General features: G+C 42.0%; 1 protein-coding gene across 1 annotated transcript in view; it reads left to right on the top strand.

Moving 5' to 3' along the window:
- Window positions 1–2,407: 2,407 nt before the first annotated feature.
- The window catches only part of Fbxo28 (F-box protein 28), a 28,604-nt gene continuing 6,736 nt past the window's right edge, over window positions 2,408–24,275 (top strand). The window contains exons 1-3 of the mRNA XM_050142912.1: window positions 2,408–2,702; window positions 15,854–15,963; window positions 18,998–19,136. Coding sequence (XP_049998869.1) covers window positions 2,436–2,702; window positions 15,854–15,963; window positions 18,998–19,136 — 516 coding nt within the window. The 5' untranslated portion in view covers window positions 2,408–2,435. The remainder of the gene's footprint in view (window positions 2,703–15,853; window positions 15,964–18,997; window positions 19,137–24,275) is intronic.

Here is a 24,275-nt window from a genome sequence, read left to right as displayed (position 1 = left end):
TACTATTTAATTCCATTAAAATGTATTTTAGATTTATTTCATGTGTATGAGTGTTTTGCTTCCATGTATCTCTGCACGGAGCTGCGAGGTGTGTGCCACAGGTCTTCTGCAAGAACAGCAAGTGCTCTTAACCCCTGAGCCATGCCACCAGGCTCCTAATCTCATTTTAAAATTATATTTGTTTGGGCATGCGTCTGTTCTATCCTTTCCCCATGTAGGTCCTGGAGATCAAACCCAGATGGTCCCGTTTAGTAACAAGTGTCTTCACCCATTAAGTCACTTTCCTGGCCTCTAATTCCACTTTCTCATTACCCACAAAAAGAAACGATGTGCCTGCTCACTGTCTGTCCTCTCCCACGCTTCCCTTGTCCTCAGTTTCCAGCAATCACTAAGATGTTCTGTTTCAGTTGAGCAGGTGCAAGCCACCCATTGTGGATGCTGGGAACCAAACTCAGGTTCTCTAAAGAGCAGCAAGTGCATCTAGGTTGTTTCCAGGTTCTGGCTATTATAAACAATGCTGCTATAAACATAGTAGAGCATATACGTTTGTTGTGTGATAAGGCCTCTCTTGGGTATATTCCCAAGAGTGGTATTGCTGGGTCCATGGGTAGGTTGATCCCAAATTTCCTGAGAAACCTCCACACTGCTTTCCAGAGTGGTTGCACAAGTTTGCATTCCCACCAGCAATGGATGAGTGTACCCCTTTCTCCACAACCTCTCCAGCAAAGGCTATCATTGGTGTTTTTTATTTTTGCCATTCTGACAGGTGTAAGATGGTATCTTAAAGTTGTCTTGATTTGCATTTCCCTGATCGCTAAGGAAGTTGAGCATGACCTTAGGTGTCTTTTGGCCATTTGAACTTCTTCTGTTGAGAGATCTCTGTTCAACTCAGTGCCCCATTTTATAATTGGGTTGATTAGCCTTTTACGGTCTAGTTTCTTGAGTTCTTTATATATTTTGGAGATCAGACCTTTGTCAGTTGAGGGGTTGGTGAAGATCTTCTCCCCCTTCAATTGAAGAATGGATGAAGAAAGTATGGAATATATACATATTAGAGTACTACTCAGCAGTAAAAAACAAGGACTTCTTGAAGTTTGCAGGCAAATGGATGGAAATAGAAAACACCATCCTGAGTGAGGTAAGCCAGACCCAAAAAGAGGAACATGGAATGTTCTCACTCATATTTGGTTTCTAGCCATAAATAAAGGACATTGAACCTATAAGTTGGGTTCTTAGAGAAGCTAAATAAGAAGGAGAACCCAAAGAAAATCCTGAATATTTCTCCTGAATATTAAACTTCATCAGGCGATGAAAGGAGACAGAGACAGAGACCCACATTGGAGCACCGGACTGAAATCTCAAGGTCCAAATCAGGAGCAGAAGGAGAGAGAGCACAAGCAAGGAACTTAGGACTGGGAGGGGTGCACCCATACACTGAGACAATGGGGATCGGGAACTCACCAAGGCCAGCTGGCCTGGGTCTGAAAAAGCCTGGGTCAAAACTGGTCTCGCTGAACATAGCGGACAAGGAGGACTACTGAGACCTCAAGAACAATGGCAACGGGTTTTTGATTCTACTGGACCTAGTGGTTTTGTGGGAGCCTAGGCAGTTTCGTGGATGCTCACCTTACTAGACCTGGATGGAGGTGGGTGGTCCTTGGACTTCCCACAGGGCAGAGAACCCTGATTGCTTTTTGGGCTGACGGGGGAGGGGGGCTTGGTTGGGGGAGGGGGAGGGAAAGGGGAGGCGGCGGTGGGGAAGAGACAGAAATGTTTAATAAATAAATAAATAAATTTAAAAAAAAAAAAAAAAGAGCAGCAAGTGCTCCAACCTCTGGGACATCTCTCTGGTCCCTGATTCTATGGCTGTGCCTATATGAGACATCTCATCTAAAAGTAGTCATACAGTATGTGCCTCTGTTTTTATTTCACCAACATGCTTTCTGGGCTTGTCTACTGTCTTGTAGTTTTTACATAGCGGTGATTTATTCTTTTTTAATGCTGAAATTATTACAATGACTCTTGGGAAATGCTGTTCTAAATACAAATTTCCATCTAAGCTTAGGAAGATAGCACGGTTTTTCTCGTCCTTTGTCAAGTTGCTTTGAAATAAAAACTGGCCCAGTTTCTTTCAGTTTAATCAGGCGCGCTCGGCTACCCTCAGGTAGTTTCCAATCAGGTAGGGGAACCTGACGACCGCCTTTCTCGGGGTTTACAGAATCTTTGATCATTGCGAAGACCACCTTTCTTGAGGTGTGCAGCATCTTCTTTCCATGGGATGCACAGCAAGCGCCATCTCTTTCCTCCTGTCATCCCACAAGCTCCTCCCTCTCCTTCTGCCCACCCACCCCCGCCCCGAGGAGGTAGAAGGAGGAAGTGACGCAGCGGAAGTGTCCTGGTCCCTTTACAGTGGAGGAAGGACTCAAACTCCCAAGATGGCGGCGGCGTCTGAGGAGCGGATGGCTGAGGAAGGAGGCGGCAGCCACGGCGACGGCGGCTCCTGTTCGGCCTCCGGCTCCGCTCAGCGACAGCCCCCGCCGACCCCGTCGCAGGCCCCGCAGCCGGGATCCCAGGCACCCGCGGCGCCCGCGCTGGCTCCGGACCACCTGCCTCAAAACAACACACTGGTGGCGCTGCCCATCGTAGCCATCGAGAACATACTCAGCTTTATGTCCTACGACGAAATTAGCCAGCTCCGCCTGGTGAGCCTCCCCGACCCCCGCGGGACCCCCGCGACCCTCGGCCGGCGCGGGACCCGGAGCGCGCCCCCTCCTGCCGCCGGGCAGTGTCCCCGGTGCCGGCCGACCGGCCGGCTGCTGCTGCTACTGCACCGGCATCCTGAGTCCCGGGCGGGCGAGGCTCCGCGCCTTTGGGGGTCTCTTCGCCCCCAGCCCGGGACGCGCCCGCCGGCGAGAAGTAACGGAGTTGAGGCTTGGTGCCCGCCCCCCGGCGGAGCAGGGATCCCCGAGGGGGCTGGCGGCCTGCCTCGACTTCCCTCCCCGTCCCCAGCGCCCGGCTTTTCGGGAGCACACTCCCCAAGTAGGCAGAGGATCCCAGCTAGGCTAGGCTTGTGTTGCAAGACTAGTGTATTGTTCCTCCAGCCGCCCAAGCTTCCTGGTTGAAAAGGATGTAGTAGGTTTGGTCTGCCCCCCTCCCCGCGAACCCCAGTTGAGGTTCTAAAATTGCACCGTGTTTTCGTGGCTTTTAACCCGAGCCTCAGCTGACCGCTAAGTAAAGCCCTGGGAGATGACCCGTTCGGCTTTGCCTCCCTGTCACTTCCTATCCAGCCATCGTGGAGCACTTGACAAGCTGTTATCCGCCTCCCCCTGGTCTTGCCATCATTTTTTAAACAAGTGCCTCAAGCCCACCCTCCCCACTCACCCCCGCCATCGGAGTGGTTTATTTGTACCCTAAAAATAACACGCTCTATCAGAGATTTAAAATGAGAAAGAAAAAAAAAGCCTTTGGAATTTTGCTACTTCGCAGAGGTTTGACCAAGGATTTGGTGAATTCCTTGGTTCAGGAAGGTCTCTCGCTTCCTTCCAGTGAATTTATCCTTTAAGTAGTCGGGAAATTGAAGGAGGTGGGCATTTTGAAATGATTATGAGCTGGTTCTATGTAGTCACTAGATGTCTTCGGAATTGTTTATAAGAGGACAAAGACATCTTTCTGAATGTGCTGTGCGTAGCATTTTCTTAAATAATCTATATGCCGTATTTTAGACATGTACTTCAGCTCCAAATGTACGGTAATCGCATTTCGGAGGAAATCATCTTCAAACAGGCTGTAATCATTTATTCAAATGGTGGGCAGGTTGTGTGTGTGTGTGTGTGTGTGTGTGTGTGTTTTCCCCTGGTCCATACAGCAGTTTAACCATGCCAGTCTCCAGCTCCAGAATGGGAAAATTTCTTCAGTTGGGAGTAGGTATTTCAGAATACAGTATCCTTGATTTTTCAAAACGTCATCCTAGAATTTCATGTGGAATCTTAAATATTACTTTATATTTTATAAAGACTGGCATCTGACACAATTTTTGCTTTATGTACATGGCGTTTGGGCATAGCATTTGACTAAACTGAGCCGGTCATCCAGACAATGGCTTCGGGGACCTTGCAATGTCTGCAGTTGTTTTGTTAAGTGTCAGAAAAACTGGGTTTTATTTCTGTGTTAGTCGTTGTCCTCAGTTTTTTCTTTCTTTCTTTCTTTCATTCATTTTTGTTTGTTTGTTGTGAGTCTGTTACTGTTTTTTCACTGTCCTGGAGTTCCACCTCAGCCTTGCACCTGCCAGATGAGCGCCCTATCAGTTACAACTCGTTTTTCTATCTTAAGCTTCTTTTCCTGGCCTAGTGTTACAGATTTATCGTTTAAGACGTTTTCATCGGGAGTCCCTCTGCTGCTCTTGTTCCCACTTCCCAGCCGGTTTATACTTGCACATACAGTTTTAGAAACAAGGAAGTCTCCTTCCTTTCTTTACCTAATGTTCCTGGGTTTTTCTGTGACCTTAGATGGATCTTTGGTTTTTAGACTCATTGGTTTCAGAAAATACAATTCAAGTGACACAAAATACAAATGTTCTTTCTTGTCACTAGGTGTCAGCATGAATTTAATTATGATCTTTTTGTGAAATTGATAGAAAAGAAACAGTGCCTGGTTAGGCTCTTTGTATATATTGTTTCAATTTAAATGGTTATTTTTACCTAAATTGTTTGCCAAAAATTCAAGAGACTTAAGTGTGTGTGCTGGCATCTGCTATATACATTACTCAAGTTCCTTCCATTGTGTTTTCTTGAGTAAGAAGTAAGGCTGGCTAAGCTCAGAAAGAAGGGAGTGATATTAAGAACACAGATAGCTTCCACAAAGCACAATTGTGATCCATGGGCATCTGTGCATCATTGATAGACCTCGTCTTCTAGGACGTCAGTCTTCCCTATTGTAGCACCTAACTTAAAGGGCAGGCACATAATCCAGGTACTCAGTATTCTGTATTTTCTATAAAAGGTCTGACCTGAAGTTGCTACAAGAATATATTTCAATTATTTTTCCAGGTTAGTTGGTGATAGTCTTTGCCTCCTGTAACCATAAATAATTGAAATTTGATTTTCCAATCTTCTGGTTTCTAAGGTTCTGTCTGAATACCTTATTAAAATGGCTTTCTTTCTACCACTAAGTTTTGCTCCCCAAACATATGCAGCCTGAAAAATTCTAGTTCCACAGAAATAGTCTTAAATATTTAATTCCTATAATGTATTAAAATGTATTTGGCTAAATACTACTTTTCAAATGGCAAGGTATGTACTTTGAGTTGGTTGCTTTCCCAGTAAGACAGGCAAATTGGTGCTGATGCAGCTTTGTGTCACCCAGACCCCTTAGTGCTTGAGAGACTTTGAGACAAGGAGCCATGGGGAAAAATTGAGCTTCTACTCTGAGGGAGCATATCCAAGTTAACTTTGAACATGTCCATGAGAAGATTTTCAAGACAGTAGATACTGTCAATGGTTTTCCCTGTAATTCAAACAGTGCTCTTGAGAGGAGAGTGGAACTATTAGTGTTTCAGAGCATAAATATGACTGCGTGTTAAAGAAGTAAGAATTCTTATTGCCTGAAATTAGATATTTTCAGGCAGCAACTAAGTATATAAAGCCATGCTATGCCCCCAAAAGACTTGTCTAGATCACCCTAGAGAGTAGACTCTGCTGTTTATAGTTCCTTTCATGGTTGGTTGGTTTGTTTGTTTGTTTTTAACATATTAGAAAACTTTAGTTATGGATTGGGTTGGTAGGAAGAAATATGAAGAACAATACAGAGGCCTTTTTCTTTTGCTTAGAAATAGCAATTTTTCAATTGCTTTGCTTTGTTTCTCACTATATGCTAGAAGTTCTTGATCTTTTTGTCTTTTTTTTTTTTGTACTCTTTTTAAAGGTTATTGGTGATCCCAAGAGCTTTCCTTAGAAAATCCCATAAAACACAAGAATACAAAGCACACATCCATTAGCTGTCAAAGTAACGATGCATCACTTACTGTGTTGCTCTGGAAACCTCAGCTGCATACCTGGGAGCGAGTGAGAAAGTCTCCTCTTTTCTGTTATGAGAATGGTTTGCCCATTTGGACTCCTGAAAAGGCCTTGGAAACCCCAGGTCTCCCACCACCGTTTACAGAGTACACGGTGTTGTGGGTTTTGTTTTCCTCCTAGCTCTTTGCAGCAGGTACTTGAGTACAGGTAAGGAATAATAATCTGTGAGCACAGTTCCTCTCTCTGCTCATTCTTCCTGACAACTCTCAAAGGAGTTCAACCATCAATCCTGTCACAGTGTCATTATGGAGACATAATGGACATACCCTTCCCTTCACAGTTACGAAGGAAGCACCAGAGTAACAAAGGCAGAAAGCATAAATAACAGAGTGTTGAAGTTAAGCAGGAAACTTCTTCAGGACCATGGTTTTCTCCAGGTAGTACAAGTAGGATGTTACCTGCAAGTAAACCCTAGAAAGTACTGAAGAACCTTGGAGGGTTGGCTGAAAGGGGTTGGCACGAGCTTGAATCTGGGAGTATAAAGTTTTAAATGTGCTGTTGGGTAGTTTCCACCTATACTTGAACTTTATTCCACAGGACAATAAAGTGTAAGAAACTATTTTTGATATTCTCCAGGGTCGACAGCCTTTGATGAGGGGAAATATCTAAGAACATTAACAGAATAGGGACTTGACATGGACTCAGTTACAACTTTTGCTTAGCAGTCAGAAGAATGGGAGTTCAGATCCCCAAACCAACTCGGCAGTGGTGGCGCATGCCTTTAATCCCAGAACTCAGGAGGTAGGGGCAGGCGGATCTCTGTGAGTTTGAGGCCAGCCTGGTCTACAAGAGCTAATTCTAGGACAGGCTCCAAAGTTATAGAGAAACCCTGTCTTGCAAAACCAAAAAAGAAAACAAAACAAAAAATCCCCAAACCCATGCCAGGTGGGCATGACAGCCCACTTGTAATTCTAGCCTTTTTAGGGAGAGATCCCTGAAATAAGCTGCCACGAGGCTTGCTGGTACTGGGCAGCCCTGGATTTAAGAAACTGTGCTTCAAAAGAATAAAGGAAGAGAGGCTGTGGAAGCCTTACTTCTCAGTGTACATGTGTACACAGGTGAACTTGCATGCGTACAAGAATAGAAGGGGAAACAGCTTCGATCATTTCATAACAGAAGCCAGCCGTATTTGTATTCCAAAGGTCCGTGGGTTAAAGACTTGGTCTCCAGCTTGGCACTGTCAGGAGCTGCCCAAGTTTTAAGTAGTACCTGCTAGAGTCTTGGATCACTGGAGCTGTATTCTCAAAGGGGTGAAGGAGTCTTCCTGGAGGGGTGTCCATCTTCCAACTCTGTCAAGTCTCTGATTTTACATAGGGTTGTTTGCATAAGCAGGGTCTTTTAAAGTGGTTGTTGGCTGTCCTAATTTGGGTTCTTAGCTTGTGCACTGGGCCATCTCCCCAGCTCTCCAAGATTAATTTTTAAAATTGAGGGATTCAAGCAAACTTATTACTTTGGGTTTTTGTTGTTGTTTTGTTTTGTTTTTAAGTAGGGTCTCATGTAGCTCAGGCTAACTTCAGACTTGCTATGTAACCAAGGGTAACCTTGAACCTTGGATCCTTTGAACCCTCCTACCCTCGTGGAGCTTAAACTTACTTGGAAAGCAGACTCTTGTAAAAGTAATTCTGATGTAGTGAGTACAGTCAGGATAGAAAGGGAGTTAGGAATGCTGACTAAAGTCTAGAAGAGAATCACAGAAAGTTTTAGTGAGTTGCCATCAACTCATACGAAGAAACCAGAAGCCTCTGTGCTCTGGCAGGCTTGAGATGATGGGTTTACTCAGTCTTAAGTACAAAATGCTAGAAGCAGGAGTTTGGAGGAAACTTCTATGACATGGTCTCTTGCTTCTAAAATCTTTGAATTGGATTTATGTGCACGGGCTATAATCATAACACAGTAGCTTGTTCAGTGGTGTAAGAATCCATATCATTCAGCCTATCGAGGCGGTGGTCAGTTTTCTGTCAGCACAAGAGGCCAGGAGGAAATTGGCTGGAGAGGAGAATGGTTTGTCTTGGGAGTCTTGGGGTTCTAGTTCTTTACTGTGCAAACATACTGCACCCCTGTACCTAGTGCAGCAAAGTGTTCACTCTGGTAGGTGAGGAGGAAGAGGAGCTGAGTTTCCACAATCCCCCAATAGGATATAGCTCCTGAGAGCTAATACCCACTAGTCAGCCATATGTCTTAACATTTTGGGCAACCCTAATAGTGCCAAGCTGGAGACCAAGTCTTCACACATGGACTTTGGGAGATATTCCAGATCCCAGTGACAGCACACAGAGTGCAGATACATCTGACTTCTTATATGACATGACTCTTCCTGTTTTGTGCACATGTGTGTTCACCTGTGTAGGTGCACGTACCTAGGGAGAAATAAGGTCATTGTTGGTAATCCTCTCCATCCCTAATCTCCCTATTCACCATGCCTCATTTGGGCCTTCCAGAGTCTGTGATACAGTGTAAGGTTTCAGTGTGTCGAACAAAATAGTTGTGAAAACATTTCACTGTTGTGAATAAACAATAGAAAGTCACGTCATTGTGAAAGGAAGGGCTTTTCTGTATAGCTTACACTAGCTACTGAAAAAGTAAAGTGGTGCTTATTATTTGCCTGAACTAGATTAGATCTTTTTTTTTTTTCAGGTTTTTAATTCACCCCCAACATGAAAAATATTTTACAAGATTTTTTTATTTGTGTGCATGTGTTTGTGGATGTTGTCGTGTACATGTCTGTGGGGTGGCATGCATACACCCCTGAACTCATATATGTGAGTGTGAGAGGTTGACAGGTCTGGGATAGCTCAGGGCGCTTCACACTAGCAAACTCTGGCTCCTCCTGCCAGCACCACCTAAGAGCTGCAGTTACAAGCCCGTCCCACTATTCTTAGCCCAAGGAGAACATGTTTTAAGATTTGTTTTGCTTTTATTTAGGTGTGTGTGTGTTTGTGTCTGTGCCGGCCACGTATATGCATTTGCTGTAGAGGCCAGAAGGTGTTGGATTCCTTGTAGCTAGAGTTACAGGCGACTGTGAGCCCCCTTATGTCATGCTGGGAACCAAACCCATCTTCTAGAAGAACAGAAAGCACTTTTAACTGATGAGTCATCGTCTCTCTAGCCCCTCAAAAAAAATTCTGAAAATAAATTAGCATAGTATAAATGATTAATGGTGCATAAAATATCCTCATTTTAGTCAGTGTTCACTTCCTTTACTGAGAACAGCCCCGATAACAGAGAAATCTGAAAGTCTTTCCTCTGACTTTACAGAAATCCTGGGAATAGACTCTTCCTAGGCTAATGTGAAAGGAATTTATATTTTCTTTCAAGTGAATATCTAGGGATCAAACCACCCAAGATAAAATATTTCTTAAAATTCTGCCTGCTGATGATTGAGAATTATGATGTACATGTGGTGTATATAATATACCATAGTGGTTAAGAGCACTGGCTGCTCCTCAAGAGAACCTGGGTTTGATTCCCAGCGCTCAAAGGCTGGCATCTCACAACTGTCCATGACCCAATTGCAAGAATCTGATGCCCTCTTCTGGCCTCCAAGGGCACATGGTGCACAAGACATGCGTGCAAGCAAATCACCCCAACATATAAATATACTGTGCACCAGCTCAAGTGCTGTGATGCAGTCTGTGTAAGGTGGACATCACTTTTCAGGAGATGTTAAAGTACTGTTATGTAAGACTTGGGAAGTTAATTCTTCTTTGGTTGAGGGAAATGAAAATGAGTTCCCTGAAAAAGTAAATGGGAAAGAAAGCAGGCAGGATGGATGTCCTCATTCATTATTCATTTTATAAATGACTTTTAATCTGTCATTCATTTTAGGGACATTTGCCTTGGCTCCCTGTCTTGTCTGCTCATTGCCTTGCTCTAAGTGGGGAGTGGAGCACTTCAGGTGCACAAACACAGGCAAAGATAAAGCTTGCCTTTTACTAACCCATTTGAAGAACACAAATATAAAATGTACCTCTAAACACTTGCTTCATATAACCAGTGTCATCTATTTCCAGGGAGTTACCATACCATCAGCTTTCTCAAGAAGTTTTCCTCAAAATGTCCATAGCTTTCTTTGGGGGAGGAGCATCTTGGATCTGATGAAGAATTAAGCTCTAGTATATTCCACATTTTCGTTCTTTTCTGCTATTGATCTTTTGAAGAGTTCAGAGCATATAACTTGTAAAATCTGTTTAAGTCAGATGTAGTAGCACATAATTATGATCTCAGCACTTGAAAAGCTGAGACAGGAGGATTGCTCCAAGTTCAAATAGGCCTGGGCTATACTCAGAACCCTGTCCCAATTAGAACAAGTGAAAAAGGAAGTTTTGAAAACTCAGGCAGTGAATCTTTAATGACAGCTTTTGAGTTATTTAGAGAAAAACATCCAAGTGCTTCATTTTTTAAAAATGAGCACCAAAGAATATATTATAAAAACTGAGCTGTATTACACAATTTCCTTGATTCCAAGCTAGTATTTCATAACTCAGTATTTATGAAATCGGAGTATCTCTTCATTGACTGTATGTTATTACGGTAATCTGTGAGTTACATAGAAAGTCTTTGCAGTGTCTTAAACAAGATTGAAGACAGCTCAGTCATCAGAGGAGGACATGCTACAAATTAAAAGGCATCATATTTTATAAGCTGCTCAGCCAAGTGTCCACCTTAGAATTAACTAAAACTTGATTTCAGACATATCAAGAAAATTGCAAGTTTCACAAATTTATCATGTAGTTGCTTCACATTGTCAAGAAAGGCCGTGGTGACAAATCTAAGAAAATTCTAAAAAAAAAAATTATGTGAAAGGAGGCTGGAGAGATGGCTCAGCCATTACAAGCACTGACTGTTCTTCCTGAGGACCCAGGTTCAATTCCCAGAACCCACATGGCAGCTTACAACGTGTCTGTAACTCCAGGATCCAACACCCTCCCACAGGCATACATCTGGGAAAAACACCAACTTAAGAAGGAAAAAAAAATCTTTTCAAAAAACAAAGAATTTATTGCCACTTATGTTAAAAAATGATTTTAAAAAGGGATAAACATGACATTTGAAATCCTGCTTAATTAATGAATTAGGGAAACCTGCATCTGTTTCCTAATACTAAAACTGCATTGCCATTCCTGTACAATGTGGCTTTCATTAGTTCCCTTTGTTTTGTTTTGTTTGGGGGGGGGGTTATATTTTCCAAGTATTCTTATGTAGCATTTATTTTTTCTTCTCAATAAAACGAGAAAAACAGACTGGAGAGACAGCTCAACAAGTAAGGGCACTGGCTCTTCCAGGGGATCAGGATTCCATTCCCAGCACTCTTGTGGCAGCTCACAGCGACCTGTAACTCCTGTTCAGGGAATCTTCTGACCTCTGTAGGTATCATACCTACACATAGTACACAAGCATAGATGCATACAAAATCTATGCATATAAAATAACTTGAAAAATGTTAACGGATACATCTGTTATGTATACTGATCTTTATAAGTAGTATGTTTAAATTGACTATGACTTTTAAAAACCATGCGTGCTGCCAAAAGCTGTTTCCTACTTTATTCCCCCACCCGAGCCTTTATTCTTTTTAAGTTGATACATGCATGTTGTGCATATTTGGAAAACTATTAGTTAATTAGTTTGTTGAGATAGTCTTACTGTGCAGTCCAAGCTGGCCTGGACTTAGTATGTAGCCCAGGCTAGCCATGAACTCTCTACTCTAGCTCTTCTTCCAAGTGCTAAGATTACAGACATGTACCACTGATGCCTGGAGCAGGTTTGTACACACATATCTGCTGTGCAATGTCCAAGTTAGGATAAACATGGATCTCAAAGCTTTGGAGTTTCTTTTATAGTGGAAACATTTAAAATCTTTGACTGACATTTCATAAGTGCACTGTATATGTCTGATCGCTGTCTGTAGTTACCTTGCACTCAGGTAACTACGGCCTCTAAATGGAGCTTAGTGACTGTTGGTTAGCCTTTTCCCACCCCACCCAACCCTTCTCAGCCTCTCCTCTGTACCATTCTAACCTGTTTCTAACATAGGCATCCCTCCTTGTTTATTATGCTCTGTGTTTTTGTGTCTTAAGTAAACTGCCAATTTGCTAGGATTTTTGTTGATATTAAGAACCAAAGAAACATTTTTTTCCTTGAGCCTTGGAAAATTATTAACATACCCCTAAATTTAGAATTGCACTTTAGAAGAGGCAGTTTAGGAATTGTTTCCGCTGTGCAGTGTGGTGCAAGTTCAGTATGGTGTGCTGCTGAACCCAGCATCTCTGCACTCCTGTGCTACCTCCTTACCCTAAGTGTGGTGATTTAGAGTTGCAAGGTAGCATACATTGGCAACAGTGGTCATTCAATTGCTTGCTATGGGAAAATTTAGTATAACCCAGTTTCCCTAAGATGGCTGCGTCTCTCTGAATCCTAAACAGAAGATGAGTGTGTCATTTCTTTGTGTCTGTGCTGCCAGTGTTTATTGAACATTCATGAAAGAAGGACCAGTAAAACTGCATCTGGGACGCTGTTGACTGATGCTTCGTGTGTTTTTGATGTTGGCTTCTGTGGTTGCTGTTCTAAATTGTCTTTGTGACGTGTTTTTTATGTTTTTGTTTTTGTCCTTTCTGTTAGCTTCCATTTATAGACATCAGTGGAGGCTTCATTTATAAGCATTTTTTTTATCTTTTCCTTTTTCCTCTGGGGTTCATCCGTATTGATTCCAGCCGTCTCTGGTGAGTTTCCAGAAGTCCATTTTTTAGCCCTAATATTACAATGTTTACAGAAATAACCAGCCAACTGTCCCAGGGTCAGATCTTTGAGAAGACCGGGTACCGTCTTTTTCAAGATTTCTCCTTATCTGATTGCCAAGCTCAAGACTTGGGAAATCTCTCACCCTCCCTCGACATCTGATCTGTTTTCAGGAGTGCTTACGTGGTGCTTTGCTCATTCCGACTTTGTCCTTTCGTAGACGTGATTGCCTGTAATGTAATTCTGCTTGAGGAGCTTAATTCAAATCTTTAGTGAGGTGCCTTTTCCCTTGGTTGACTTTGTGTGTACTTGGGTTCTTGTTAGTGAATCTTATCTACTCAGATTAGTTAAGAATTCACATTATTGAATTTCTGCATGGTTAAAGAAAGACAATGAGACCTTAGAACCAGCTAGATCCAGTGGAACAAAACAAGTAATTTCACCATTACCTTACAAATGTCACAGTAATAATCGATGGACCTTATGAGTTTTGTAAATACGTGGTTGTTCAAAAAATTACTTGATCTCAGAACTTAGTAATGTTGCAGAGTCTGCAGAGACAAGAAATATCCTCTTAACTTGACAGAAGAAGGGTTTAATAGTATCTTGCCTTCTGCTGGCCCCAACTCTTACTCCAGCTGTACCACTTGACTGCTCTATTTCATGTTTTCTCTTAACTTTCTGCTTTGGAAGATGAGAATTTAGCCCTCTCTGTTTCCATTTCACACATAAATATACTGTCTTTTTCTTCCTCACATTTTTCACAAAATAATTCAGTACTCATCATGTTTGTGGTGATGTATTTATTCCATATTAGGTTACTGAGTGTCTAAAGTGTATTCTAGAGAGCCCACAGAGGTTTCCAAGATGGGCTCTGTAAGATTGCAGATAACTTATTCTTGTGGTTTGATTTTGTTTTTAATGTTTATGGGTATTTCGTCTGCATGTATATCTGCACCATGTGCCTGGTGCTCAGGAAGGCCAGAAGAGAACATCAGATCCCCTGGAACTGAGTTACAGAGGGTTGTGAGCCACCATGTGAGTGCTGGAAGAGCAGCTAAGCCCTGCAGATACTTTTGTTAATGAGACACTATGTTTCTCACTTCTTATTTTAAAATAACCATAGCGTTTTCTAGTATTTATGTGGCCTGTGAGCTTGTCTATATATTAATAACAACTAAAACAATTACTTGTATGGTCTCGTGAAGTTACTTTTTAGAATTTTCTTTTATCAAAGAACTTTGAAAAAATGTAAAATAGTGCTTCTCACTAAATATGGTTTAAAAAGAAATTTTTATTTAAAACATGTTAAAGGCCAAGTGAGGGGTGGCACTTGCCTTTAATACCAGCACTTAAGAGGTAGGAAGATCTCTGTGAGTTTGAGGCTAGCCTAGTCTATGTAATGAGTTCCAAGCCGACTGGAGCTACATAGTCTATAAAATGTATGCGCATAGTCATGCAGGGATGTTTCGAATCAGGTGTGATGCACATGCCTGTCATCCCAGCACTTGAGAAGTTGAGGCAGGGAGATCAGGAAGTCAAGACCATCCTCTGATGCATAATAAGTTCAGGGACAGCCTAGTTATGTGCGACCTTGTGTGTCTTTCTCAATATGTGTGCATGACATTAAACCCTCACTTTTAAATTTATTTACTGTAAAGTAGAAATGTTTATTTGCTTTATTCAAAATATTCTTTTACATTCTCCTTAAACTAAATCCTAATTACTTTTTTCCTTTGAATGAACAGATCCCTCAGTGGGTTTAAAAAGCAGAGATTTGGATTTTTTGAGACAGATTCTTGCTACATAGTCCTGGCTGACCTGGAACTCATTCTGTGCTTCTCAAACTTGAAATAACTCTCCTGCCTCTTGTTTCTTGAGTGCTGGTGTGTCATTACCCTCAATTTACTTTTTACTTTATTATACAGTTGAAAATAACTTTTCACTAATGTGTTCCATGTGGCACGCTGTGATTCAATATTAAAACATGAAAGTCTTTATGAAATTCAGCTCAGTGTACAGGAATTTTTGTCTTCCTGTGTTCCCAGGAGAAATAAACTCAGGCACTTCATCTTGACAAGTGCATAGCAGGTATTTGTGCATACACGCTGTGATGGAACAGGGCAGATAGAAAACAGCATGACCCTGGTAGAACAGCATGACCCTGGTAGATACTCGCTTCAATGGCTGTGCTCTCCAGCATCTAGCCTATACAGTGAGAAGTAACTTTAGGTTGAAGATCAAACCATTATAAAATTTTCGGGGGGGGGGAGGACCTAAAACCACTAAGTTTTATGTGCTGGATTTAAAATATTAAAAGATAAGAAAGATTCTAGGGGCTCTCAGAAATATGGAAATTAAATCTATAGAACAGAGGCTTCAGGTTCATTTTAAGGTGACCTAACATTTTTTTGCAACAGTTTAGAGTTTTCCAAAGGAATTGGCCTGTGTGACTTAATCTAACGGCTGTGATTGTCTCGGCTGTTTCTGAACTAGATACTGTCCACAGCCACGATCAGGTCTCAGACTCTCAGACAGCACACTGCTTATGTTGTGACAGTCCCCGTTTCTTCAGCACCCAGAAGTGGTTGCCTTTGTGATGTACATTGAGATGCTTTGGAGAACATAACAGCATCTCATCTGAAAGCCTTGGACATCATGACCCAAATCACTAGAAGAAATAAAAATTCTCACTCTGCTTATATTTCTGAGATTAGACTAAAATTTGAATTTACACTTTTTTTTGATAAAAGGGAGTGTTTCAAACTATTAAAAGCTTCCAGGTATATCATTTTACTGATCTTCCATACTGCAGACAGGATATTCTTCACACCTAAGTAAGTGGTACTTCTTTGCCCAAACATTAATTTCTTAGTGAGCGGCCATCATGATTCCATGGCACTGATGACAGTGGCAGTGAGTTGGGTGAGCACTTTGGGGACTGCACCAGTGCAGAACACTTCTGCCTCAGTCATCCCATCCAAGTTCATGTTAATGCTTTGCTTATTGGTTTTATCTTTTAAATTCTGTCTCCCCTCTGCCTATAGGTTTGTAAAAGAATGGACTTGGTCTGTCAGAGAATGTTGAATCAGGGGTTTCTGAAAGTGGAGAGGTACCACAATCTATGTCAGAAGCAAGTTAAAGCACAACTGCCAAGGTATGTTCTAGTTAGTGTTGGGGGTACCACGGGTTTGCTTGGTGAGAAATGAATAATCGGGCCAGGCAGTGTGGGGCACGCCTCTAATCCCAGCACTTGGGAGGAGAGGCCAGTGGATCTCTGAGTTTGAGGCCAACCTGGTCTTTAGAGCAAGTTCCAGGATAGCAAGGGCTACCCAGAGAAACCCTGCCTCGAAAAAACAAGGAAAAAGAAGAAGAAGGCTGGAGAGATAACTCACTTGTTCTTGCAGAAAACCAAAATAATGAAGAGTCACAGGCTGGGCAGTGGTAGCAAGTGCTCTTATCCCAGTCCTTTAGAGTCCGAGGCAGGTAGACTTCTGTGAGTTTGAGGCCAGCCTGGTCTACACAGTGAGTTTCAAAACAACCAGGGCTCTGTTGAGAGACTGTCTCAAAACAACAAAGAAAAATTGAGTCAGGTGTGATGGTGCACATCTATAATCCTAGCACTGGGGCAGGGAAGCAGGAGGATCAGGAATTCAAGGCCAGCCTTGGGTTCATTAGCAGACTTGAGGCTAGCCTGGTTTACATGGGTCTCAAAAACAAAAAATAAAAGAAAAGAGAGATAGATTAGGGGGAAGAAAAAAATACATAAAGAAATAGAAGAGCACGTATGTTTGCGGCCTGGAAGGTTCTGTTTTTAATGTGACAGTATTTCTCAGGTCTGTCTATACATACATACATGCATACGTACATGTATTTTATACACGCACACACAGTCTTGACCAAGGCTCAGCTCTATACACTCATATTTTTTAGAATTTGGACAGCTAATCTTAAAATTCTTATGGAAATATAAGAGACCCAGATTAACTTAACACAGTTTTGAGTAACAGTGGTGGAAGACTAATACCTCCTGATTTTAAAACTTAGTACTAAGCTACAGTAATCAAAACAGTATGCTACATACAAGTATAACTATAGACACATAGATCAATGAAATAAAATAGAGAGTCTGGAAAATAACCCTTGTATACTTAAATTTGATTTTCAGTGAGGATGCCAAGAAAGTTCAGCTGGAGAAAAAATGATGTTTTTTAAAAATTGGATCAGGCAAGGTGATATGATACATGCTTTCAATCTCAGCACTTGGGAGGCAGAGGTTGAAGGATCTTTGAGTTCAGGGCCAGCCTGGTCTACATAGCAGGACTACATAGAGAGACCCTGTCTCAAAATAATAATAATAATATAAATTGGGACTTAGGGGTCAGCAAGGTCACTCACAAGTAAGGGCACTGATGGCCTGGTTCTAGAACTCACATGATGTAAAGAGAGCTGACTTCCACGGTTTGTTCTGACACACACACACAAGTTTAAAAAATTGGGGCTAAAGCAAAAACTTGTGCGTATAAAGCTGGCCACTACCACACTCTAGCAAAGGACTCTAGGTAACTACACTTGCTCTTGAACCCCTAGAGTACATAATGTTACAAGTAAGAGTGGCTTCACCAGCTAGTTAGTATAGTACATGCCCCTAATTTCAGAATCCAAAAAGCTGGGGCAGGAGAGTCACAAGCTGGAGGCCTGCCTTAGCTACAGAGAAGTTTGAAGCCATCTTGAGCTGTGTGATGGAGACCTGTCTCAAGACAAGCTGAAGCCTAGAAAGATGGCTCAGCAATTCAGAGCATTTGTTGCCCTTGCAGAGAACCCAGGTTCAGTTCCCAGCTCCCACATGACAGCTCACAACTTTCTGTAACTCCAGTTCCAGGTGATTCAACAACTCCTGACTTCTGCGGGTAACAAGCACCCACATGGTGTACATAAATACATGTAGCCAAATATCCATACACATAAGATTAAATCCTTTTGTAAAAAACAAAATGAACCAAATTAAGTTAAACAGACACACTACAATAAAGTAGCTTGCCCAAATTTGTGTTCAAGAGAAATTAAAATGTGTGTCCATACAAAAGCTTGAAGACTGTAGCTCAGTGGAGCACTTGACTACCTTGTACAAGGTCCTTTCTTAGGGTTTCTATTTCTGTTGTCTTCTGTTGAAGAGACACCATGACCACAGCAATTCTTATAAAGGAAAATATTTCACTGTGGTGGCTTACAGTTTCAGAAGTTCAATCCATTATCGTCACGCCAGGACATGGTAGCATGCAGGCAGACATGGTGCTGGAGAAGTAGCTGAGAGTCCTACATCTTGCAGGCGACAGGAAGTGGTCTGTCTCACTGGGAGTACCTTGAGTTCTGAGGAAACCTCAAAGCACACCTCCTAATAGCACCACTCCCTTTGGGGGCCATTTTCTTTCAAACCACCACACGTGGTTCCCAGCACAACAAAAATACATACTTGTACACAGATGTCCTTAGGATCTTTATTTATAATCGAAATGTAGAAACAACCCAGATGTGTAAAGGGATGATATCTAAGTATAAGGGGGTGTTATTCAGCAATTAAAAGGTCAGTGTTAGAGCATTGGTGAACTGTGACTAGAGAAATGGATGCACAAAGGGTTACCCATCACAGTCCTGTTTATTCCAGTGTTCAGACTAAGGAGACCATAGAAACAGAAGGTAGATGAGTTGGCAGATGGCTGCAAGTTTTCTTTTTATGGTGATGGTGTGCCAAATTTAGATAATGGTAATGGTGATGCCACTCTTAAACACACAGAATCTATTCTGATTAAACTACATACAAAATAGGTTGTGGTGTTGGTACAGTGTGTGCCCAACTGCCTTCTAAATAAAGAAATACTGAAATGTATTGTGAGTTACTTCTGAGTAAAACTGTTAGAAAAGATTGAAATAGAGAGAGGGGTTTTGGGATCAAGCTCAGGACCTCACAAGTGGTCTACCACTGTGCTACACTGCCAGCTGTGTATTTTTTTAAGAAACTGGTATTTTGTTAGCAGTAGTTCTTGTTAAAGATATATGAGCATTACAGTTATGATCCAGTTGCAAATGTCTAAATTAGCATGTTCGTCTGTTTGATTGAGGTATTTTGTTTGGCTAACATTGTATTCTACACTACTGCTTTAATGGGTGCCGCTGACTTATTGTTATTTCAGGAGAGAGTCAGAAAGGAGAAACCATTCCTTAGCTCGTCATGCAGATATCCTTGCTGCCGTGGAAACAAGGCTGTCTCTGTTAAATATGACTTTCATGAAGTATGTGGACTCCAACCTCTGTTGCTTCATACCAGGAAAGGTAACCAGTGCTGCATACCCAGAAAGCTGGGCTGCCCTGTGTAAACTAAGTCTTACAAATGTTAAAACACTTTATGGTGTCAGAAATATTACTTCTCGAAATGAATTTTTATTAGTGGGCTTACTTAGCTTTTCTGTACAATTATAAATATGTATCATTCGTGTAGTGTTGACACTTAAAAGTCTCATTGTAAAATGCACACTAGAAATGAGAGGCTTGGCGGGGTTCATAGTTAAGAAAACATTCTGACCTTTATGGTCAAAATACCAGAAATGCCACAGTGAACAAAATACAGATTGTGCTGCCTTCAAGATTGTTAGAGTTTGGGGAAAGGTAGGATGGAGGGTTTGCTGGGTTTGGTTTTGTCTGAGAAATGTTTGGTAATGATGAGTGTATATTTAACCAGAGTAGTAGTTGTTGTGTGGGAATATACCAGGGTTAAGGAGTCCTCCTTACCACACCTTTACAGACATTGTAGCCATTCTTCATTTGGGTTCATGTGCCTGAATTGTAGATTTGTACTGCCTGAGTAACTGCAGTGAAGACCAGTTGAATTCTACTCTTCGGGAACCGCTTGTTAGCTTTTCGGTTTAAATTCTAGTACCAAACCAGTGGGCAACAGTGGCCACATCTTCAGGTTTCTCCGCATTGCTAGGCAGCTCCTAGATCGGGCCTTCATTTGCCCACAGTAGAGCTCACCTGGGAGGAACTTTGTGTGACATTCACCTGGGAAGATGGAGTCCTCCTCTCCCTTTCTTGTTGTTACCACACTGGGCATTCATGAAGCGCATGCTCGTTGTCAGAGCACCTTTCCTATGCGCTCCCTCACTTGTGCTCCTCACAGCCATGTGTGGGAGGTGGGACAGACATTCCTGTCCTGTCTCATGGGCAAGAAAGCGGAAGCCCAGGGAATCTGGTTGCAGCAGAGCTGACTCCAGCATGGTGTCTCACACACCTACTGCATCCTTACAGCGGTCCTCACTGTGAATCCATTGCCACGGGGTTTTTTTCTCCAGCAAACGAGTACTTGACTGAAAACAACCAAAAATTATAACTTTTATTTTTATTTAGATCAATGGTTTATCATACTTGGATTTTTGTTTCTTAAAATTACCTTCTTTAATAGCTTATGTTGTGGTGATATTTTGTTTGTAATCTAACAAATAAAGCTTGCCTGAAGATCAGTGTGCAGAGCTAAGCCACTAGTTAGCCACAGAGTCCAGGCAGTGGTGGCACACACCTTTAATCCCAGCACTCAGGAGACAGAGGCAAACGGATCTCTGTGAGTTCAAGGCCACCCTGGGCTTCATGAGATTGATTCTGTCTAAAAGAGAAACAGAGCTCACACAAAGGTGATCCCAGCACTTGGGATCCCATTCCTTTAACCCCAGCACTAGGGGGTGGAAACAGGAGCGATATGGCTGGGCAGAGAGAGGAATATAAGGCAGGGGAGAGGAGGAGCTCAGAGGCAGTCTGAGGTTTCTGAAAGAGATTCAGTCAGGATTCCTAGAGACAGAATCGTCCCTTTGGTCTGAACATTGGTAGAGACAGGAACTCTCTAGGTTGTTGCTCTGCTTCTCTGATCCTTCAGCTTTCGTCCCTGATAGCTAACTTGAGTTTTTATTATTAAGACCAATTAGAATTTGTGTTATATTATGTTTTGCCTGAAACAACAGCATTTTACTCAATAATTGTTATTTTTTAAAAATATGTTGCTGTGGACTAGAGGCACAGCTCAGTAGTTAGGAGCAATGGATGCCCTTCCAGAGGTCCTGAGTTCAATTCCCAGCAACCACACAGTGGCTCACAAACATCTATAGTGTGATCTGATGTTCTCTTCTGGCGGAAAGTCATACATGCAGATAGAGCACTCATTCATTAAATAAATAGATAAATCTTTAGAAATATATATGTTGCTGTTACTTTATGTTTCTTAATTAAAATAGCTAATTTAAGCCAGGTGGTGATAACACACACCTTTATCCCAGCACTCAGGAGGCAGAGACAGGTGGACCTCTGAGCTAGTGGTCAGCCTAGTCTACCAAGCAACTTCCAGGCTTGGTAGACTGTATAGCCAAGGCTATACAGAGAAACCCTGAAACCCTGTCTCAAGCGCCCACCCCCCAAAGCTAATTTAACAAGGATATTCCCCTAATGAGACCCCTTCCACTAGGCCTCACCTCTTAACAGACTTGTAAGTAACACTTAACTGAAAACCAAGGCTTTCATATGTGAGCCTCCTGAGGCCACTCTAGACACATTAATAGCTAATTTTCCTATTAATTGTAAACTTGATTTAGTGTATGGTTTCTTGTCCCCAAGATTACATTCCTTTAGATTATTATACTATATCCCTTTCGCTGAAATTAAGGTGTATAGTCAGTAATTTATTAAGTTGCTTAAGTAAGTGAGAAAAACAAAAGTGTGATTTAAATTAGGTTGCCAGACATCACAATATTGAGACTTTGCCTTCTAGAGGAAGGATCAGCATGTATTTTTCAGTGAAAACTAGAGAGTCGTCATTTTGGCTCTGTTTTCTGGTTCCAGTTCTGAGTGACAACTGGACAACGTGGAGTAAAGAACTAGATATGTTCATTCACAGACCAGACGGGGCTGTAGCTGGCCACCTCCCCACCACTCTTAGTGCACTCCTCTCTCAGACCTAAGATTGCCCTCCTCTGGGTGAATGGTGGGCAGCTGGGCTTCTGACCGTGCAGCAAGGAAGAGTGGCGTGGGTAGGCGCGGCTCCTAGCCATTACCTGGAGTCCTGATAACCGCTGTGTTCTGTTGGAACTCAGTGGCCCTCAGAGAGAGGGTTTTCAAAGTATGATGGTTGTACAGGACCAAGAAACTGACCAAATGTCCAAAGAGACCTAAAATGTACACACTGGGTGTGATTGATTTCTTACTCATGTTCTAGGAAGGAAAATAGGGGCCCAATAGAGTTGTTCAGATCCAGCAATTGTAGCCAATTTTCTCTTTAATATGTACTCTTTATTGAACCATTTGAAAATATGTTAAAGATATTAGTAATTCTTGGTTCTTAGATATGTTCTATGTTTCCTAAGAACTAGGGCAGTCTTTCTTCCATAACCACAGTGCAGGTAGAAAACCAGGAAATTAAGCATTAATAAAATACTTTTATTTATCCTTGACAGTTTATATTCAGATTTCATTACATCACAGTAATACTTTCCTAGTGGTTTTCTTTCTCTCTCCCTCTCCCTCTCTACCTCCCTTACTCTCTCTCTCTCCCTCTTCCCTCTCTCTTCCTCCTTCTCTCCCTCTCTCCCCTCTATTCCTCTTTCTGTCTCCCTCTTTCCTCTCTTCCTCCCTCTCTTCTTCCCTCCCTCCCTCCCTCTCTCTTCCTCTCCCTCCCTCCCCCTCTCTCCTTCCCTCCCTCTCTCTTCTTCCTTGTTTCTAAGGTCCTGGAACTTGCTATGTACAAGTCAGTCTTGGAGCCTTGAACAGAGATCCACCTGCCTCTGCCTCCTGAGCACTTGGATTAAAGATGTGCACAACCATACCCAAGTAATTAATATTAAATAATTAAAATAACCGGGTATAATTTTTTTCTTTCTTTTTCTTCAGTCCTCCCTCCCTCTCTCTCTTTCTTTCATTATTTCTTTTGTTCTTTCTTGTTTCTTTCTTTCTTTTTTTCTTTCTTTCTTGGGACAGGGTCTTACTCTGTAGTCCTGGCTGCCCTTGTATTCACAGAGATGTGCTTGTCTCTGCCTCCGAAATGCTGGAACTAAAGGTGTGGACCACCACACCAGGCAGTCTTCAGTTTCTTGATTATCACAGGTCAGTTGTGATGAGGGGTGACTATGCAGGTTTATCTAGTATCTGAAACACTGTGGGGTTTTTTTATTAGATTTCTTACGAAATGCTCTTAAACATAAGATTACTTGGGATCATTTCTTTATTTTACTGTGACTAGTCCAACTTAAAGATGTAAGCCTTTAATTGAAGAAACGATCTTTTAAAAAACAAAGGTGTATGTGGGGGTAAGTGCCTGCAGAGACCGGAAATGGAATACAGGCGGCTGTACAGGTCCTCTACTTAAGCACCCTTCTTGGATAACTAGGAAGATCGGATTTGCTTTTTATGTGCTGTAGTCTTAAGTAGAAGCAAACAACAAAGACTCACTAGACTGAAAGGCGACAGTGAAACAGGATAAGCAATGGAGGAACTCCTGGAAGGATTAAATATAAACTATTGTTCTAAGTGAAATAAGACAAGGGATTCAGACAAACACACGCCATACAAGGAATACTCAGAATCATTTTGATTACAGACAGCATTTTTTAAAAATTAAAAGAGTGGGAAGGATGAGGTTAATGTAAAAAAAAAATCAGAGGTAGAACAAAGGGATGGAGGCGGTGGAAGGATTCCAGTGGAAGCTCACTTGAAAAGATAAACTCTTGCCCATGAAAGCCTGAAGTTGCAGATGATCGGTGTCTTTATTTTACAGTTTGAACGTGTGCTCCGTGCAGTGAAGTTTGTGTGTAGAAATGTGATAATGTTCACATGGGGACTATGCCAAACTTCTTATACAGAAATATTCTTGAAGACGTAGTTTATTGCTTCAGGCCTAGCTAGGGTTTGGTATGTGGTGTATTGTTTGAAGGGCATACAGACAGCCGTTAGATAGTCCTTGAGGTCCACCGTCTCTGCTCTCTCCCAGAAGTATTTGTTTTGTTGTACTCTGTTTTTTGTTGCTCGTTGGTTTTGAGATAGGGTAGCCGGATTGACCTACAGTTGTGTTCACTTGCTTCAGCCTGTGAGTGCTGGGGTCACAGGTGTGCTCCACCAAACTTAGCCAGTTAAGGAGAAATGAGCAGATGTGCTCTGAGACGGTTTCTCTGTGTAGCCCTGGCTGTCCTAGAACTCACTCTGTAGACCAGGCTGGCCTCTGCCTGCTGCATGCTGGGATTAAAGGCTAATGCTCAGCTAATGATTGTTTTTAAAAACATATCCTAGAATAAATGCCTCGGATACAATATCACACGTTAGTTAATTGCCTATCTTGTCACCTATCCTTTTATGCCATCCACCTGCCTCAGCTCCATTCCTTTATTTTTCCTTGTTTTGTTGTACTCATTCATTCATATGTGCTTTTGAAATAGGATCTCACTA

The sequence above is a fragment of the Alexandromys fortis genome, unplaced genomic scaffold (assembly GCF_014885135.2).
Source record: "Alexandromys fortis isolate MF-2015 unplaced genomic scaffold, M_Fortis_MF-2015_v1.1 scaffold_51, whole genome shotgun sequence".
In the NCBI taxonomy this organism is placed as follows: domain Eukaryota; kingdom Metazoa; phylum Chordata; class Mammalia; order Rodentia; family Cricetidae; genus Alexandromys; species Alexandromys fortis.
Note: the sequence above shows the minus strand (reverse complement) of the source record. Positions and strands in the feature narration are given on the sequence as shown.